This window comes from Octodon degus, unplaced genomic scaffold (genome assembly GCF_000260255.1).
Source record: "Octodon degus isolate 3935 unplaced genomic scaffold, OctDeg1.0 scaffold00024, whole genome shotgun sequence".
NCBI lineage: Eukaryota > Metazoa > Chordata > Mammalia > Rodentia > Octodontidae > Octodon > Octodon degus.
Window position 1 is genome coordinate 18,569,588 of NW_004524600.1, and position 15,893 is coordinate 18,585,480.

The 15,893-nt window shown below is 41.7% G+C and overlaps 1 protein-coding gene across 1 annotated transcript in view; it reads left to right on the plus strand.

The window, feature by feature from the left end:
• Utrn (utrophin) overlaps positions 1 to 15,893 on the plus strand; it is a 522,813-nt gene that overhangs the window by 273,545 nt on the left and 233,375 nt on the right. Inside the window, exon 51 of the mRNA XM_023712207.1 lies at positions 5,273 to 5,462. Within this exon, the coding sequence (XP_023567975.1) occupies positions 5,273 to 5,462 (190 nt within the window). The remainder of the gene's footprint in view (positions 1 to 5,272; positions 5,463 to 15,893) is intronic.

The following is a 15,893-nucleotide window of genomic DNA, read 5'->3' on the forward strand; positions in this document are numbered from 1 at the left end:
GGTTAGGCTGTTGGCCTGGCATTATTCTTTGGGATTTATAAATTAAAGATTTCCAAGTCCCTTCCTTGTCTTTCCCGTTTTAGCCACACGTTTCCTAAACTTACGAAATGGTTTCCTTTCCTGTACTAGTGCTCTTTTTCCTGATTCCCTCGTTATTTCTCAGTATTTCTTCCGGCTCTGTTTTGATCTTTTCTTGGGATGTAGAAACCAGAACTGCTAAATATAACATCTGTGCCGAGTCATGGATTAGTAGGAGCGCAGCGCCAGAAGTGAGTGTAGGAACCCAGCATACCCGAGCTCTCTAACGCGCTCACCTGTTCCCTTCAGTAGCATTTCATTTAGGGGCAGAGGCACTTAATGAAGCTGAATTTGCAGCTAGGGCTGGGGTGAGCCCAGAGAAACTCTTCCAGCAGGTTTTTATAATCTCTGTGATGGATTATGCAGTTTTAAAAGGACCCCTAGAGATTTTGAAATAGGTATTTTACTGCATGAATCCAAGCTCCTTGTATTAAGGATAAAAAAAAAACACCAATTAGAGATTTGAAATGACTTACCTTAAGCCGTATCGCTGGTAAGTGACAGAGGTGGTGGAATTAGGTTGCTTTCTTCTGAGGGCAGTGTACAAGTGGTGTTAAAGCTAATTTATTGGCCTGTATGGTTAGTGCACGTGCGTATTCCTGAGCAGCCAATTTTAATCATTCTTACCTCACACTTCTGTGATAAATCATGTGGAATTTCTTGAAAATGAATAAAAGACTTTTGTAACATTTAGCATACCATTTTATAGTCTTAGATCTAGTTAAAAAAATAAAGGGGTGCTTGAGAGAACTGGTACATTTGAACTATATTCATCATAAATCTCATATAAACTATATTAGTTTCAAAAATCATAATACACATGTCTCTTTCTATATGTATTATGATCAAATTTTTTTTCCTTTTTCAATGAGGGGGTTTAAACCTAAGACCTTGTGTGTGTGCACTACATAGATACTTGGCCAACGAGCTATCCCCCCTGACCCCGATTCTAAATTTTAGTGTCCATTATAGTAATGTGAAGAGCATTTGGACTGCTATAAATTGAGTTTAGTTTTCAGTAAGTTCATTATCTTTAGTAGTTGATTAAGTTCATGAAAAAATTTGACACCAGATACATGTGAAGTTAAAAAACCTTCTCCAGAATATTTGTTATTAAACTGCACAGTTGCATGTGATAAGCACTGTTCATTTCTCAGTTCTCATCGAGTTCATATGTAAGATTGGGGAACTATTACTTATTGAGTATGTGTTATATCTTGGTAGTTTTATGTACATATACTTCATTTTTTCCTTAAAATATCACCGCAAAGGAAGTGTTACTCTCCTTTTTCTTACATTATTTATTTAATAACTATGTGTTGAGCTGCTGCTGTGTGCAGTGGTGGTACCAGGTGCACTGATCATTCAGAAGCTTTCACCTGTCACAAAACAGGTGCTTGTAGCTATTGCCAGAGACACAGTAAGGCAGGCAGAGTGGTGACCCTCAAAATGTGGGCGGTAGCCTGGATATTCTGGGCGGGCCCAATCTTATTCCAGTAATCCTTAAAAGTGGAGGAGGGGGGAGAGGAGTGGGTCAGGAAGATGTGTTGGGAGGATTTCACCTGCTGTTGCTGGCCTTGCTGGTGGAACCGAGGGTTCTGGTGGCCACTTGAAGTCATAATAGATTCACCCCTAGAGCCTACAGAAGAGAATGTTGCTCTGCTGACAGTTTGATTTGATTTAGTAAAGGTCTGTGTCAGATGCTAGCCTATAGAAGATAATAAGTTTGTGTTAGCTGATGCCACCGAAGTGGTAGTGATTTATTACAGCGGCCATGGAACAATAACAGCCACAATAGGGAAATTCATGGATGGTTTGAGAAAGGTCCCACCAGGTGTTGGCACTGCTTCCTGTGGGCCACTAGAAGTTAACCAGGGAAGGAGAAGGTTTGTGGTGGCTGAGGCAGTGAGAGGGAAGAGAAGGCATACATTACAAGAACCAGCATATCAACCCTGGACATGACAGACACGGTGATCTTCTGAAGGATTATAGATGGCTCATTTTTGTAGATAAGTAACACATGAGCCTTGGGGTGATGAGGTGGTCATTGGGGCGTGAGCAGGGGCCATGTCATGGAGCACCTTGGGCACCAAGTAGAGGATGATGGCGTGGAGGTTCCTGGGGTGAGGCAGCCTCTCAGGTTTTCATGGGAAAATAGTGGTGGAGCCCTGTGTTTCCAGATGCAAACCCCTCGTTCCTTTCTATGTTGTATGTATAAATGTCTGTTGTGTATAGGAAACTTGTAACCTCTGCCCTAACAGTTTTTAGACATTTACCTGCCCCCAAGCCTAGCTATCCCTAGGGGTATCCCTCAGCGAGCTCATAATGATCTATTTTTTCATTAGCAGTTGTTGCATAATATTTTAGGTACATTTGGGTATGCTCAAATAATAAAGATTTTAACTATGAAAAATGACCTCACTGAATTTTCTCAGTTTAGGTGTTGATCATTACTGCGGTCTGAATCATCTGCTCATGGAGGGTTAATTGCACACGTGCACGTCTTTATTTGCTTTCTTGCTCCTTTTTGGCACAGCGTTTCCATAATTCTTAATACTGTTTGCTGCTGATGTTTTTAAAATTGAAAACATGGACAGGTGTGGGTGAGGCTAAGGTGGCAGCACCACCACCTAATGCTCATGTTTTGGTAACTAATTTTTAAATTATAAAAATCAAAGAACCATGATTAACTTTTTTTTTTTTTTTAAACCCAAAGCACATTGGAAGGTTTATTACCAAATGTAGTTTTTTTCTCTTTACTGATAGCAATCTTTCTCCCTGGGGACAACTACTGTCTATGTTAGTTTCTCGTTATGTCATTTATCCATTTCCATATTCAAAATAAAATGAGTAAATATGCAATTATCTTAATTGATCAACATTAGGGACTGTGTACTGTCATTCTATTTCAGTCAATATGTAGGAAATTGCTTGCTTTCTTTTCTTAAAAACCATTGTATTTATTCAATCCCAGACCTCACTACACAGTTTAGACTCATAGTGATCCTCCTATCTCAGCCTCCCCAGTGCTGGGATTACAGGCATGCACTGCCACACCCAGTTTGGGCCGGCACAGGGCCCCGGGGTCCAGGGTTGGCGTGGAATGTGGCACTAGGGATCAGACTCAGGTCCTTGTGCTTGCCAGGCAGGTGCTTAGATCGCCGAGCTACCTCCCCAGCCCAGGAGCTAGCTTTCTTAGGCTGCACCTCCCTTCCCTTCCCTTCTTCATCATTGGAGTTTTAGGTAATTATCTAGCTTTGCCATTGCTATTCATGTTCCAACATTATTAACAGCCGAATCTTGGAGTTCACTCTGATTTTTGCTTGTGTTTGTTTTATCTGAAATTAGTAGTAGTTGCATGCTCTTATAGGCCTAGTTTCCTTTGCTCCTGTTGGTAATGTTTTGCACGTTTCCCCATGGCCTGACGGTAGAATTTCCTGCAGCGACAGTCACAGTAAGCAGTCTGTCACTTTTCGTGTTTCAGTTCCTGAGCTGTCCTTCTGGGGACCCAGCCATCGAGCTGGGCCTTGTCTTTGCTTTCCTTCAAGTGTGCAATCTCTGTTTCCTAAATTTCATATTTTTCCCATTTTGGGTTATTTGCTCATTTTGTTTGAGCATATCCTTTGTAAGTTTTTCCAAGTGAAAAGGAGAATGCAGAGCAGTAAGAACAGTGATGGCCTTCCCTTGCTGAAGTTTGGGCTCACACTGTCCTTTCTGTGGTCTCCTCCTGCCATGAGCATACAGACCTCAGGCCTTCTCCTGGTGGTGTTTCCAATTCCTTTCCCCTTTTCTTGTTCTCTTTTTAATCCTTCCCATGTCTTCCTCCTTCTTGATTTATAGATTGAATTTTGTCGTCTTTCTCCTGTAAGCTTCCTAAAAAATAGTCTATGAGAGAAAACTCTTAAAGACATATTATAAATAGATTGTCATTATTCTGTAAATACTTAATGGTAATTCTGTCACAAGGCCTCTGAGGAATGTGGAAAATCATTTCTGCCCATAAAAAAGGTGAATAAGGAAATTTAGGTGTGACCTGCTTAGGCAGACTCAGGGACTGGGGTTTGATCTCTGGTGTGCCTTGCCGGCCCCGTCCCTGGGGCACTCTGAGACTGTGATTGAGACTGGCTGTGGTGGCGCACTCCTGTAATCTCAGTGCTTGGGAGACTGAAAACAGGAAGATCACTATGAGTTTAAGCTGCATATTGACACCCTGCAGACCCCGTACTAAATACATGAAAAATAAATTAATTAAAAATTAAAAAATGAAATGAAAAAAAATTTAAGAGTGAGGCAAGGTCATAATCCATGGGCTTTTCCAGAACACCTGTGATTAATTTCTGTACTAAGAGAAGTCATGATCTTTTATGAGCTCAGCAGAAGAAAATCTAACTTGGGTGGAATTTTCTGGAAGAGTTGGTTTTTAATCATTGAAGAATTCATAGTAATTTCTTAGGTAGAGATGATAAGGACACTTTAATATGGACATAAAATTTTTATATGGACACAGTTTTCATAATTAAAGAGGAAGGTATATCATTGTGATCCAAGCAGTATATGGGAGAAAACTAGAGGTAATGAAGAGCTGTTGAACCTACATAGAACATTACGCTGCATGTGAGGTAATTTGAACTGATTTTGCAGGCAGGCAAATACTCCTGGAGGTGTTTTGGGGACAGGGACTTTCTGAGTGGCCGATGCTCACCTTGGACTGCCAGCCTTCTTGCCTCAGCCTCCTGAATAGCTGGCGTTACAGGCAGGTGCTACCATGCTTGGACCCAAATTATCTATTTACTCTTGGGTGTTTCTTCAGATTGGCTTCCTTTCTAGACTTCACGTAGTCATGGACTACATGAATATGATGCTGCCTCAGAGTGTTTGGCCTTGTACTAAGGCCCTGGCCCAAATGTGTGTGTGGCACAACGCCATGCACAGAATACAATGGAAATTGTTGTCACACTACATCACGATAAGGATGGGATTTTGTCAGTTCTCTGTCTCTTCTGTCTTTGCACAGTTGCCTGGCTGCGCTGCTAAGAGTGATTCTAGCTAGACTTACATATAAATAAATCTCCCAAGTGACACATAGTGGCTTAAACCCTTTGAGGCTGTCCACTAGGTTTGTCCACAGGATGTACATGGTGAGGAACATCACACTGGATGTAACGGAACATGCTTGTCACCTTGTTTCTTTCAGTGTCGCTGATCGACAGAGTGCCCTGGAGGCTGAGCTGAGAACCGTGCAGGCTTCACGCCGGGACCTGGACAACTTCCTGCAGTGGGTCCAGGAGGCGGAGACCACAGTGACCATGCTGGCTGATGCCTCTCGGCGGGAGAGCGCGCTTCAGGATGGCATCCTGGCCCGGGAGCTCCAGCAGCAGCTGCAGGTACATGCCCCGCAAGTGCGACCGGCCTTTGTGGTTGTGTGTGTCCTCCACATACATCTGTGTGCGAGTGTGTGTTCATGGGTCAGATTGTTACCTGATTCACTTATGAAATCCTGTTCCCCCATGAATAGCTGTTTGCTGCAAATGAGATCTGTAAAATACTCTTACTTAGCATTAGAGCGCCTTGTTTTATGAACGTAATAATTATTTCAAGATAGAATCTTAGCGCTACTCTGTTTCTTGTCATGTTATGACTTGTTGCAGTGAGCTCTGTCGAATCCTAAATGACAAGGACATTTTCCCTTAATATGAAGTTGTGTATTTCCCTGTTTATTACAAATACTTAACATAGAAGCTACACGGCTCTATGGGTTAGTTTATGCCTCAGGCTATTGGAGTTGACGGTGCTACTTGTGTGTCTGTCTTTAGGTTCATAACCATGATGGCAGATGCAGTATGAGCTCAAATTTTTTTTTTCTTCCCTTTAAATAAGTGTGTTAGGAATCTTATGATGCGAGAACTAATCCTTTTCCCACTCTCAAATACTACTATTTTGGCGCCTTTGGACTCTCCAGTTTGGGGCTTGGATTGACCAGTTGTTTCTCTTCGTATTGGTCTTCTCACTTCAGGCCTGGCTCAAAACCTGCTTCATGGAGAAGTCTTTGTCTCTTGCAGTTTATATCTGATTCCTGCTTGCTGTGCGGTCACTGTCCTGTCAGTGTGACGATCGTTGCCTCTGCTGGGCTGGTGGACATGCATTTCCTGTCACTGGGTTCATGTCTCAACGCCATGGGGTTGTGTGGCTCTTCATGGACTGAGGTCGTGTTGCTCTGCCTTGTCGCCTATACAGGCCCTCGGTTCAGTCTTACGTAAATACTGACTGCTTCTCTTGGACTCTGATTTTACCAGTTGACGTTCTGTATTGAGGGCTTTTGAGTCCGTTCTTTGGAACTCCTGGAATACCCAAATGGCCCATTTTTGAAATGCCAGCAAACGTGATCTGGATAAAGAGGCTTTCTGTACCTATTCTTGTTCTTACAGTTTCTAAGTTTGAAATCATTTTCATTTAAAAGGTAAAGTATTTAGGAAGGGTCATTGATGAATAGGCTTGTAGTTAGGCTACATGTGCAAAAACTGATACTCTACCATTGAGTCTGTAAGAGTAATGAAAATCTTTGTTTACTTACATTACTTCTTATTCATCACACAATGTATTTTAAAAAATTATTTATTTCTTTGGTACAGTGTCTTACTGCGCAGCCCAAACTCGTAGTGGGCCTCCTGTGTCAGGCTACCCAGCTCTGGGATTACAGGTGTGTGTCCCCATGCCCAATTTTGGTGGCTGGCTCAGCGTGGGGCTGGCACAGCATGTAGTACCGGGGACCAAACCCGGGCCCTTGTGCTTGCCAGGCAGGCACTTAGACTGCTGAGCTATTTCTCCAGCCCCACAATACGTTCTTGACCGCCGCATTGAGTGTGACCAGGCAAGCACAGAGGGTAAATGTGTTCTTTCACACATTGTTACAGCGTGACATTGATACAAAGTTAATCGATGTAATAATTTGAGATCAACAGGATTTTAGAGGACTCCGAAGGGTTACGAAGTAGAATATATTATTTCTTATTATTTAAATAATGGTGAAGACTGAACTGCAAATGCTCATGGGTATTTCATGTACGAAATGATGTTGATTTTAATAGAGTTTTAGACTGTGCCCTGGAATGAGTAACAGTGTACACACGGTGAACACAGCAGGCTCGAAATAAACCTCGGTAATGAGTATCAGCAAAACACAGGCCTACTTGAGCGTGTAATGGTGTTTTCTGACACATTTTACTTGGGATATAGTCTTACCATAACCCAACTTCTTTCAGTATTTAAAGGATACTCAAACTGTTGGCGGAATACATTTAAATAGAAATATTAAGACTTTTTGATAAAAATATCTTAAGCACGGGATCACTTATGGCAAACATCAACAAACGTAAAGGCTGCTGACAGCAATCCTCAGACTGTGTGTGTGTGTAGTGCCTGCTTCTCAAAGATAATTTAATGGTGCTAGGACACTTGGTGTGGTTTCACATAAAGTATTAAAGAGAGTATTTGCTGAGAGCCTACTCGGATTCCTTTCTTTATCTGAAGATCGGCACGTGCTTTTGCTTATGTTTAGGACATTTTGTTTGACATTAGGACATAATGTTTCACATGATGGCAGTTTGCATGAATTGTTCAGTCTTCTGTTAAGTGATCTTAATTTTAAAACATTCTAGTTTATTAAAGTACATTCTGCAGCTTTATTTTCAGGACTAATATAGGTGGATGATTAGTAGAGATTCAGTACTTTTTGCTTGCTTACTTTCTTTTGTCTGTCTGTCTGCCTGTCTGTCTCTCTGTCTGTCTGTCTGTCCTTCCGTCCATGGCTTCACTGTATAGTTCAGGTTTCCCTCAACTCCTTAGCGCGGACTGGCCTCCTACTCTCCGTGATCCTCCTGCCTCAGCCTCCTGAGTGGCAAGATATTTGTGAAGAAAAGGAATTTTGATTTCCGCATGGGCTTGAATATTAATTATTTGTCTGAATAATTCAAAATGGAAATTTGTTTGAAAATGGGGAGATGAGTGTTGAAGAAAATGAATTTACAAAGATACCTTATTCAATAAAGTAAGTTTCCTAGGGTGGTGGTGGTGGTAAGCATTCTATGCCTGCGTGGTACAACATGCAACAAGGACCTTGGTGTATTTGTGCTCCCTGCACAGGGAGTACTTAGATGACACATTCACTGCCTATATCTGCTTCATGTCCTGTGCAGCCAGATGTGGATGTTTTGTATATATGAAATGTATTTGGATTACAGGTGTGTGCCACCATGCCCAGTTTTGGTGGCCAGCATGTTGCGCCTGGGGTTCTGGGTCTGGCACAGTATGTAGTGCTAGGCATTGAACTGGGATCCTTGTGCTCACCAGTCAGGCACGTAGACTGCCGAGCCATCTCCCCGGCCCCCCTCCACAATATTTTATGGTTTAACCTGCTGGAGGTGGGGAGCAGTGTGAGGGGAACTGAGCAAGAAGAGATTGCTGCACTGAGATTCCTGCCCGGTATTGGACCGTAGTGGATGGCGTGATGAGGAACGGGTGAGAGTAGCCTCAGAGATGTGTGGGGAGACTCGAGGTCTGAAGAGGATGAGAGATGAGGTGCCTGTGAGGGGCGTGGCCCTAGCACCGGGGCAGGCAGCCCTCAGAGTGGTAAGGACAGGAGGCTGCTTGGTGCGGAGCAGCCTGGGACAGACATCTCCTGAGAGGAAGATGGCGAGGGTTAGCTCATGGGGCAAAGGGGAGGCAACTCCATTCTGAACTGAGTGGAGGCCTTGAAGTGAGGTGTTGAGTACCGGGCAGAAGGGGGCGCCAGGTGTGCACTTGTCATTGCAGATCTGTATTTGGAGGAGAGAATTTGGCAACAAACAGAGAAACTTCTTAACTTACTAATTATTAATTTGAGCCAGAACCTATTTCTTTTAATCAAGCAGATTTTAAATACAAATGCATTTATTTTAATTTGCATTCTGTGGTGTTCAGGCTGGCCTTGAACTTGCCATGTAGCCCACGTGGGCCTCAGACTCAAGGTGATCCTCCTGCCTCAGCTTCCCAAATTCTGGGTTACTGGCATATGACGCTTCATCTGGCTAATTATAATTTTAATTTATGCTTTGCATTTGAGCCGTGTGAATTAATTGAGATGCTCAGATTCTTTGATGGATAAAATCCTAAGGTGCTCAGCCTTTCTTTGGTGGTGAAGGAAAGCACCTGTTCTTGATTTGTAACCATTTGTGTTTCAGGATTAGTACATTCTCGTACCTTATGTTGATTTTTAGCCTAGTTTTCAAGTTCATATTCCATAGTGCATAGATTTCTCTGGATCTTTCCTTGTACCCATCCATACCCAGCACTGTGTTTGAGGGTAAAATACAATCTGTTGGGAAGTTGGCATGATGATTCTGAAATAGGAGTCAGACAGGTGGAGCATCTGTGCTCTGAAAATCTTAAATCCAGATCCTCCCAACCCTGAAGGCTTTCGCATGCTGATGTGGCACCTCACGTGCACAACGCCACCCTGTGACATTTTGTTCCAAGCACGAGATCATTAAAAATAGTCTATAAAATTGACCTCAGACTATTTGTAGAAGGTGTGTAGGAAACATAAATTATTTTATTTTTCTTCAGACTTGGGTGCCATCCCTAGGGTGTCTCATTATGTATATGCAAGCACTATATTCCAAAATTTGAAAAAGTCTGAAATTCAAAACACTCCTTGTTCCAAACATTTCAGATAAGGCAGACTGAACTTGTAAGACATAGATATAGAAGTAGATGATATATGAATAGATATAGATATGCATTTCCCCCCAACTTCCCGTGCAGCTGGGGTTACAGGCGTGTGCCACCACGCCTGTCTATAATTTCGTAATTGTTTTGTTTTGTTTTTGTGAGACGGTCTCACTATGTGGTTCAGACTGGCCTCGAACTCACTATGCAGAGCAGGCTGGCCTTTATCTTGAACGATACTCCTGCCTCAGCCTCCTGAGTGCTGGGATTACAGGCATGCGCCACCATGCTCAGTTCATTTCATAGTGTTACAGCAACTTTATTGGCTGTAATTCACTTTAAGTTTTTTATTATACCTGTAGATAATACAGTCATCACTGAAATTGGCTTCAAACATATTCATCACCTCAAAAAACCTATCAGCCATGAATCCTCCATTCCAAACTTTCCAACCTCCCTACCATAAATAATCACTAATCTGTTCCATTTTCCCTAGGAACACAGTATTTTAGGTTACATTCATGGTGTGCCTTGCTTGGGGCTTCAGCAGATACAGTGACACTGTGAGCTTCTCCAGAGGGAGGCAGTATAGATTCTCAGGAGAGCCCCGCAGAAGCAGCTGACAAACAAAGCCACAAACAGCCTGACAGGTGTAACTCTGGACTTTAAACTCTGAGAACCTGAAGGATGCAGGTTCAGGCAATGAAGTAAGAGAAGAGGAAGAAATGCTGAGATATCTTGCATCTCCTTTGGAGACTCAGGGCAGCACCAGAGAGGTGGAACTGCCGCGCTACCCAGGCTCCTGGTGTGGGCAGGACCCTGGTAACAGAGACGGAGCCTCTTATTTCTGTGCTGTTTGACCCTGTCATTGAATCACCCTACATTTTTCTGCTCATCTCCTAGTGGCACTTTGCCCCAATTGATATTATAATTGCATTCACGGCACAGCAGAAAATTTGTCACGAATACATATACACACACATTAAAAACCAAAAATTCTGGGCTGGCTCTTTATGTGTTATAATTATGGTCTTATATTTCTTGTTCATAAAATTAAAACAGCTTTATGACAAATAAAATGAGATCATGAAGATGCTGTCTAAGGGGAAATGGGAGAATTTGGAATGCTCAGTGTCAGTTACAGACTTTGCTTTTTATTAACTTTGCTGTTGAATTAGATGAGTCCTTACCTATTCAGTTTCTGCTGGGGGCTTTCCCCCTGCAAGCCTGTGGGCACCCATGGGGTGGCTGTGAATTTAGGGTATGTAGGGTAAAGCCACACACCTGCCGCAAACACGGTTTGTTTTTGTTTTAGATGGTTTTGCGCTGAGGCCTGCCTGGGGGTGATTTATTAGCACTTTGGGTGTGGGCTGCAGTGCTTAGAGATGCGTATCCTCCTGCCTGCCCCTAGATTTTCACACGATCTATTATTCACCCATTCCAGGAGCAGAGGCAGAGCCCTGTTTAGCTGAGGAGCGCACGCATCCGTCTTAAGAGTGCTGGGTGCTGGCTCTGGGTCTCCCCCTGTAAGCCAGCTACCTATCTGGCATGCACCGAGGTGGCCACGATACATTGCATCTCTGTTCCCAGGGGATGTCTGCGTTGTATCTGCAGCTTTAATGTTTCACTTAATATCCTCTTTGGCGACTGAGCGCGCTCCTCTCCCGCAGCCGGCAGCGCTTGGCTGCCCGACAATCCGCTCCATTTCTGGCCACGCTGGGCTGAGCAGGTCCTGCCTGCCAGCGTCAGCTGGGGGCTGTTAGGGTGGTGTTTGTTTGTTTGTTTGTTTTCTCTCCTATTGAGAAGTTGAAGGAATACCAGCCTCCTTTTCCCTAGACCTTAAAGCCTTGTGTCTTTTCAAATGCATTCCTGGAAACGAGCATGCTCAGAGAACTGGCAAATCATTGTCCAGTGACCGGGAGGAAATGATCGTTGCTCTTCATTTATAATGCAAATTCGGAGCGGTCTCCAGAAGTGTGGTAAACTTAAAATGATGGCTGTGGTGAGAACGTCTCTGCAGAAAGTTGTGGTTTTGTTGCATCGTTTACAAAGGATGGCAGTTTCCTCTCCTCGGTATCAGAAGCTCTGTAAGGTAACTGAGTGATTGAGAACGAGGATCTCGGATGTCTAAACATTTGGGTGTTTTTGGGGGCTCGATAAACTAATCTTTCAGGTTCTTGTTGGGGAAGACTCTCTTAGTAACTGATTGTAAAAGCTGTGAAAGTGCTTTAGTGACTTAAATTTTAAGAATCAGAAACAAGTGCTGTTTAAAGGCATGTTTTATTGTGCAGTAGACACAAGCTAATGTGAGATGAGCTAATGAAGTGGTGAGGAGAAAATACGACAAAACTACGGTCGCCAAGACCTGTTACCTCTGTGGTACTTGGCGATGTCATAATTCTCAGAGGCTCATTAATCTTATGTAAACTTCCGTGAAATTAAAAGAGCCTAAAAGAATCTTTTAGTAGGTTGCTTAAAAATGTCCATCTTTTTATAGCTGGTTTCCAAATTAAAAGATTAAAGCCCAGTTTGAAAACATGTTTCATCCCACCAAAAAACCTCCCCTCTATTCTTGGATTTGCTGTATATTATAGTTAAACCTGAAGGACTTGACTTGATTTGGGCAGGTGGATTAAGTGGAGTTTCTGGAGGCAACTTGTTTGACAGTCGTAAGTCTCAAATACTATGTCAGTCATTCTCCGTGTGAATTACTGAATTAGCTCTTACAGTGTTAAAGTTAGTTGTTGTATGTTTGATCATAGTTTATGTTGTTTAAACTATTCTCACACTGTCATTGCTTTTGCCAAAGACGAGGTAATGTGATGGAAAAGGAGAGGGTTATAGCAGCAACCTCGGAGTGAACCATGTATCACTCCAGTGTGTTCCCTTCTTTCTGGTCATATTCTTAGCTCAGTGCTCCAGAATATGTCTTGCTGCTCCGGGTCCTAGACAAACTCATTTGTAACGGGGAAAACTGCCTGTAACGCAATATCATTTTTCTCATGATATAAAATACGCTATGCCTAGACGGTGCTTATATGGCAGTGGGTTGGAAGAAAATCAGTGTTCTATTAATTTTATCATATTATATATTTTTAATATTTTGGGCAGTTAAATTTATTTCTATCTGGAAATAATTTTGTTCTGAAGTTTTAGAAAATAGATTTAGGTAATGGGACAGTCTCAGAAATACTTAGGTGGGTTTTCATTTGAACTAGTAGTTCATTAAAACAATACATTATTTCAGTTGTAAAAGTTCTTAAAATTATTTCAATGTGTTGCATTTCATTCACTTAAAGAATAAAGGTATTCTGATAAATCATTTGCTTTCATGAAAAGGCAGTCTTGATAAAAAGAAGGAAATTTTATTCACTAATATAAGTGATTTATTTTTAAGCCAGCAGTATGAATAGAGCAGGCATTTTTTTTCAAATAGCTGGGTCATTTTCCCATGCTTGTCTGAGTGCTTTTACAAAACCAGAGATTTCTGTCAAGTCATGTAATCAAGAGTTCTGGGTACGAAGCCTAAGTCAGTACTGGAAGAAGTGGCTAACCAATGCCATAGTCTGACCCCAAGTAAGCATGAGTTAGGCTGCTGATGTCCCTGATAAAGCTAAAAGTGCTTGAGACTTTTAACTTCCTGAAGGTACCATTAAAATGGAAATGTTTAGAATAAATGCTGTTTTTTTTATGTAGGAAATTGATGTTTGCTGTTGAAGTGTTACCACACACGTATTCCCTTCTCACAAGCAAAGTACACAGCTGTCCAGATAATGCAATGAGAAACAGACAGTTCCAGAACTTTCCAGCAGGTGTCAATGTAAGGCAGTGCTATATGAGATTTTGGCTAAATAACTGGGCATCCAGATTAGGAAGTGGAACAGTTTGCATGAAATAAATGAGCTAGTAATGGGTATAGTTTATTTTTCTGGCTATATTTTAAAAACTAATCTTAGTTATTGAATTGTATCAACACACACATACACACACATACACACATATATATTAATTTTAGAATTAAGTACTGACAGCTACCACTTCAAATATTGACATAGGTATCTATCCCAACTACAAACACTTAATCGTATTTTCATTTTCAGTGGTTTCTGTATGATATTTAAAAAGTTTACATAGGCTTGGTATCTATTTACTTGAAGACACTGTGAGTTCTTAAATTATAAAGATTATCATATCTTTATTTTTCCCTTTCCTGTCTACTTCCCTAAATTCAGTTTCTTAAGGAAATGGTATAAATTTCATTGTTTAGCCATGAAAATACAGAGGCACTCTATAGTAAATGCATTACAGTTTGAGATGAATGGAAACAAAGTTATGTAATCCAAGGGAAACTTGACTGTTCTAAATTCGTTTCACAGTCCGCTGTCTGTTGGTCTTTGCACTCCCTCCTAAATTCCTCTGTAGGATCTCTTTTTACCTAGTATGGGGAATGTCAGTCATCTATCAAACTTGCCAGTGCCACTTGGTTTTCCTCTGCTTAGTTTCATACTTCTGAGGTCATAAGGAGATAGTTTCATGCAGAATATTCCGTGTGTGTGTGTGTGTGTGTGTGTGTGTGTGTGTGTTTCTGCTTATTTCAAAGAGGGCTGGGTGAGCAGGGGATGACAGTTCACTCTGCTAATCTACAGCTCTGAATTAGAACGTGCTTCCCACAGCCTGTTTACACATTCAGTTATATTTTTTGCCTTTGAAAATATTTTTTCCTGTTACACGTTGCATACAATTTGGGCAAGAAACAGAGCTGTAAGTGCTGCTTACTTGCTGGTATAAATGGAGCACTGAAGGTACCCCAGTGACCTAAAATCACCCTGGACTAGGAGTCATTTTCTTCAGTTTGAATTGCTTAGTACTTTTAAAATACTGACCAAAAAAAGTTTTGTACTTTTATAAAAGGCAGAGCTGAATAAAAATGATTAAGAAAGATAATGCTGGTTGTTTGTTTTCATGGCTGTATGATTATTTTAGGGGGTTTATATCATTAAGTCTTTGGTTTAGCAGCCGATTGGTGTTGAGTTGGAGCAGAATTAAATAGTCCTCCCCTTTTTCTAAATGCCAATTTTCATAAAATATTTAATAACCAGCTTCTTAGAAAATAGACTAGCGTATGAATCATTATAGAGAAATGAGAAACATTTAAAAATAATTAGTGTTGTAAATTGAGTTCTTTATGGTTTAAGCACTTACCGTTTTCTAATTTGAGTAAAAGGACTGATTTGCCTGGATATGTATAAAAATTGCTTTGTCTTAAGTGATTTTGTCTCTACACTTTTTTGAGCAAGTTATCTTATTAGCAAAAATATTTTAAACAAGTTATATATTGACTTAAAATGATGCACATGCCAAGGCAAAATCATTTACTGAATATTAGTAGAATCTAATTTTGTCCTTGCTTTCTGCTGCTGCGTTCTTGCTTCTCAAATTGGCCTTCTTCTGTGTGATGTACACGCATCACCTTGGTGATCACTGGTCCAGACGTGGAACTGGCTGCCTCTGGCCTGGCCTGGGCGTGGGCTGGTTTGCAGACTTCCAGAATGGTGCTGGTCTCAGAGCCGTCCGCAGATAGCTGTGTTTTCTGTGGTAGTGGAGCAGCTGCCCCCTGAGTACTCTCTGAACAGTAGACAGGGACCAGAATTTTCTGTCCAGCAAGTCTGGACTGACTGGGGATGTATGTGTGTGGGTGTGTTTGCAGGCATGTGGACAGCACACAACTGTGTGAATGCTAGCAGTGCCTGCAGGTAACAGTGTGTGACCCCACAGGCCCATCAGTCCCTTCGCTGGTTTTCAGATGAAGTGAGTTCGCATACTATTTGTCGTCTACATGGGTAGTTAATAGTTCTTGAGAGGTAGCGAAGGTTAAACATGTACTTTTAAAAGAATGCCAAATGGAATGGTGTACTTATATGAGTTCTGTGTACAAGTTGGTAATAAAGCTGATGAGGTCGAGTTGGGGAAATTGGCACATACATTTAACATATTTGATCATTTTCTGTCCCTTACCATCTTCTTTCCTCCATCTTTCCACTGGTGCCTTTTCTATCATCTCTTCCTTCTTTCCCTCCTACCCTCCCTCCCTTCTTCCCTCCTATTTCCCTCCT